This window comes from Austrofundulus limnaeus, unplaced genomic scaffold (assembly GCF_001266775.1).
Source record: "Austrofundulus limnaeus strain Quisiro unplaced genomic scaffold, Austrofundulus_limnaeus-1.0 Scaffold1338, whole genome shotgun sequence".
Classification (NCBI taxonomy): domain Eukaryota; kingdom Metazoa; phylum Chordata; class Actinopteri; order Cyprinodontiformes; family Rivulidae; genus Austrofundulus; species Austrofundulus limnaeus.
The window spans coordinates 39,100-43,365 of record NW_013953740.1 but is presented as its reverse complement, the minus strand read 5'-3'; the positions used below and the strand labels follow the sequence as shown (position 1 = coordinate 43,365).

General features: G+C 42.2%; 1 protein-coding gene across 2 annotated transcripts in view; it reads left to right on the top strand.

Annotated features, from left to right (window-relative positions):
* The window catches only part of fcho2 (FCH and mu domain containing endocytic adaptor 2), a gene marked incomplete in the record, with an annotated part of 41,095 nt that overhangs the window by 11,235 nt on the left and 25,594 nt on the right, over nucleotides 1–4,266 (top strand). For both annotated transcript variants that reach the window (XM_014031863.1, XM_014031865.1), the window contains 1 exon segment: nucleotides 616–712. In XM_014031863.1, coding sequence (XP_013887317.1) covers nucleotides 616–712 — 97 coding nt within the window.

The following is a 4,266-nucleotide window of genomic DNA, read 5'->3' as shown; positions in this document are numbered from 1 at the left end:
CTTTAACCAAGTGCACAGACTAAAACAAAAGAGGGCCATTGCACAGCTTAATCATTAAAAATAAAGGACTTTACTTTAAAAAGTATTTGTATTTCATGTATAATATTACTGTATTTGGCCCGCTGCCCTGGATAGATTTTCATTTTGGCCCCCTTGGAGAAAATGTTTGGGCACCCCTGAGCTATAGTAATGATTGTAAATTTTAATCGTGATTAAAATTTTTAGTCATGTCCATGCAGCACTAAAATTAATCAGAGTTAACTCGATTAATTTCACAGCCCTAATTATTACTCATTTGATTATCAACATTAGTCTGGATATATCTATAAAAAACAAGGATGTGTATTTACATATCAGTGTTAATCAGAATACATTTTCTTTCAGTTATAAAAACCAAAAAAGAAGCACCCTTCTCCTGAATGAGTGAAACATGCTTATAGAAAAGGCTAAAATAACACAGAAGTAGCTGAGAAGTAATGCTCATACATGGTGCCTTTACAACCGTCTGTGTCAGAGATGAACCTGTTGGTTAATCAGATCAACAGAGGTGGGTTCTAAATCTGTAAATAAAACTTGTTTTCTCCTGAGTGCTCATGTTATTTTTTACCTCTGCAGGTCCACAGTGAGTTTGTGAGGAACATCGAGAACACGTCGGTGGATAGTTTGATACAGAAACTGTCTGAGAGTAAAGGAACGGGCAAGGATAGGCCAGGTAAGGAGCACTGGTCCTGTTTGTTTCATTCTGATCTGTGGGTTTGTGTGATTCCTGTCTGATGGCTCTATTAGGAGTGCGAGAGGCCATCAGAGCCAATCATCGTAAGCTGCTGTAAATTTAGGCCGGCTTGGCATTCCAGTTAGCATGTGACACACGGGGGGCTTTGCTGTGTTTGCAGATTAAACCAGCGGAACCAACTTTATGTCGAGGTCAGAGCTCAACAATGACTCGTCTAAACGTTACCGTGCCACAATACTCGAGGGAACCCTATCCTCTTTTTCTTTTTTTTTCTTTTTTTTGTTGTTTTTACACAAACATAAATTGGCTGTCAGTTATTCAGACTCGAGCTCAGAATCCTTACTTCTGCGCTTGCAGCTGTTTTGCTAACACAAATCAGTGCAACCTGCTGGATGTGAAGCGGTGGACCCGGTTAGAAACCTGACCTCTGCAGTCCCTGCGCTGCTTGTGCTACTTTACGTCAGGTCACAGACACAAAGGCCTCACCTCTGCTGTGTTTGTGTGTACACAAACGGTGACCCCCGTGTCCAAACACTCTGTCTGGCGAATCGTGGCCTTCATTTGTTTGGACAGCAGTATTAATTGAGGTAGTGCAGAGTGGGGGGAGTGGTCTGAAAATTCCTCTCGTATCAAGCTGTTCATTAGAGTTTGCACAGCAGCTCCGGCCCTGTCACAAAAATCAGCTCCGTCTGGTCTGACGAAGTGGCTGAACGAATGGCCGGACTCAGACACAGAGAGAGAGGTTGAATAAATTTTCTTTTGCGGAAACAATCCCAGAGTGACACGCTGCGAGGCGGGGGGGTGGTTCGGACTGTTCAACGATATCCAGCTGAGCTGTCAACTGGCAGTGAGCCAGACACGCAACCCTCCCAGTGCCATGTGAAGCACATACAATTTAAAAAAAACATTTCCTGCTCATGCGTGACTGCGTGTTTTCCTCACCGTGAGGGGAAAAAAGGAAACATCTTCTGCTGTGTAAACACAGCCGTCCGTTTGTTTGGCAGTCGTTTAAACACTTCCTAATGTCCGTCCAGATCTGAGGAAGATTCTTGTGTGCGGTTTGGAGGCCCTTTGTGTAAATATTGTCAGATGCAATCACGGGATGCTAACGGCAGAGAGTTCCTGCTCCGCTTCGGACCTACGTAGATTTTCCAGTCTTTCTGCTTCTGGGAACATTTTTGCTGCCTTGGCTTGATCACACCAGCAACTGCTGCAGTGACGTATCGATACTAATCACCTCAGTCATTTCTTTCACGTTTTTCAGGAAACACAAAAACACTTTGCTCAACACATAGGCCATTATCTTGGGTTGAATCAGTTGATTTAATCGACTAAGGATATAGGTGGTCAACACCATGATGGATGTGATTTATGCAGGAAAGTTGATTTTGCCAAAAAAATGACTTGGGCATTAATTTTAGGAAGGTGATGATATTGAAGGCAGAGTATTCTTTAAAGGAATGCATGCCACACACCAGTTTTGTTAATTTTGGGAGATTGAAGATCGCCCAATACTTGGATAAGTTCAGTAGAAAAGATTGTCTACTCGTCTACCTCCACAAATTTCTGAAAATCAGCCTTTTGCTCTGCTGTGAGCGCTACCTAATGTCCAGTTAAAGGGGCAATGTCATGTATAATCAACTTTTTTTAGTTTTATATCATGTTATAATGTTATACTCTCATAAAAACATGTCCAAAGCCTTGCTCTGACTCATTCATGCATGTTTGAGAAATCCTCAGCATTTTTATGAAGCCATGCTGAGGAGCAAAACGACAGGTGGGGACCAGAAACGTCTTTTGGGACCAGAAACGCCCCTGGGACGGGTCTATTTAAACATAAAAACAGCATTTTAATAACAACTAAAGGTGACATAGATACTTTATTATGGTATAGTATTTAAATGTATATGAGAAACATGTAATATTGGCCCTTTAATACAAGTTTGCATTGTTTCAAGGGTATTGTTTAATGTTTTTTCATAAAGTAAGATTGGAACATTTGACAGTGTCAGCTAATCAGAAGATCTGTATCGGTCAAATCAGAATCAGTAGGTCAGACGTTTTAAAGGTCGAGCTGAAAACTGCGATCGGTGCACCTCTGATCTCTTCTGTTCAACACAATGATGACTGGTAGATAATTAGTTATTAGCAGTACTGCAATTCAATTTTAGAAAGCGCAAATCCGCTTATGAATTATAAAAATTAGTAAAACCGCTAAAGCGTAAACAGAATATTTAGGCCCGTGATTAGCGGATTTGCGCTTTAGCGGGCTGGTGCCCACCACTGCTTTTTGGTAGTTTTGTTAAAATTAGTTCAGTAGGTGATGAGCTAGTTTGCTAACAGACAAAGAAACATACTTATCTAGACACAGGCGTGTTATTGCCCATTTGCCTTTAGCAACATGCAATGAAGATATCAGGCGAGGTAAAGAAACTCTCCAAATCCACAGTGTTGTCTCCTCTGTGAGCTTCTGTTTCTGAATTAGTCAGTGGATTTAGTTTGGGAGGGCGTTCAACTCTTCTGACGGTGCTTCGTGTTGCTGTTGTGCATTGGCCAGGAGTGAGGAGGCCTGATTCTGCACAGCAGAGTGGATCGGTCATCTGTGTACTTTATCCACTTGACTTGGCGTGCTGCGTGCCTCTCGTGACTCGCTGCCTCCCTGCGCTTCACTCGGCGCTGCTCACGCCAGACATTGTGTCGATTCTTCTCGCGCCCGGCATCCTCTGGGGAAAGCCCAACGGACCGCTGCTGCTGCTGCTGCTGCTGCTGCTGTGCACAACATGAGTTAAAACGTCGTTAGCTTTGTTGTTTTTAGGTCAAGGCACATTAGTGAATCAGGGATATAGCCAGAGGGTCCGGCCCCATCTTTGGGTCTGTGTGTCATTCTCCTGCTCGTCTTCCTCTTCAGCCTCTCAGTTACAAAAAGCGTGCAGAGTATCTGTATGCTCCAACCATACAAATAAACATATACTGTACGCCTTGTTGGCACTATTAACTCTAACATCAGGGCCACATTTCATTCCTTCCCTCCGCTTATCACCTGCAGCTGAAGGTGACGGAGGAGCAATACCGTTTTAACGAGTTTTTGAGTTCTTTTGTCTTCATTTTGAATGCAATCAATGGATGCTCGTCTACAACTCATGCACATAAGGAGTCACTCCATTCAAGATAACTGCCATAGCAAAGCAGTCTTACCCAACACAAAAATTACAATAACTCACTCAGTGTTGCAGGGAGAGAGCTAAACCTTGGCGTGGTAGTAGCTGAGCAATGTCTCCAACACATACTCTGAGCACCACACATCACACAATGTTTGTGCCTATTTGTTTAGATAAGATTAGATAAGATAAGATAAGATAAGATTAAACTTTATTGATCCCATATTGGGGAAATTTGCACATGACTGCAGCTCAATACAGGAGAGGCTGAGAAGAATAAAGAAAGATAAAAGAAAAACAAAAAACACTATACACGTGATATATAACAATGTACATACACCAATGCACATGTACACATATACATAAACATATATA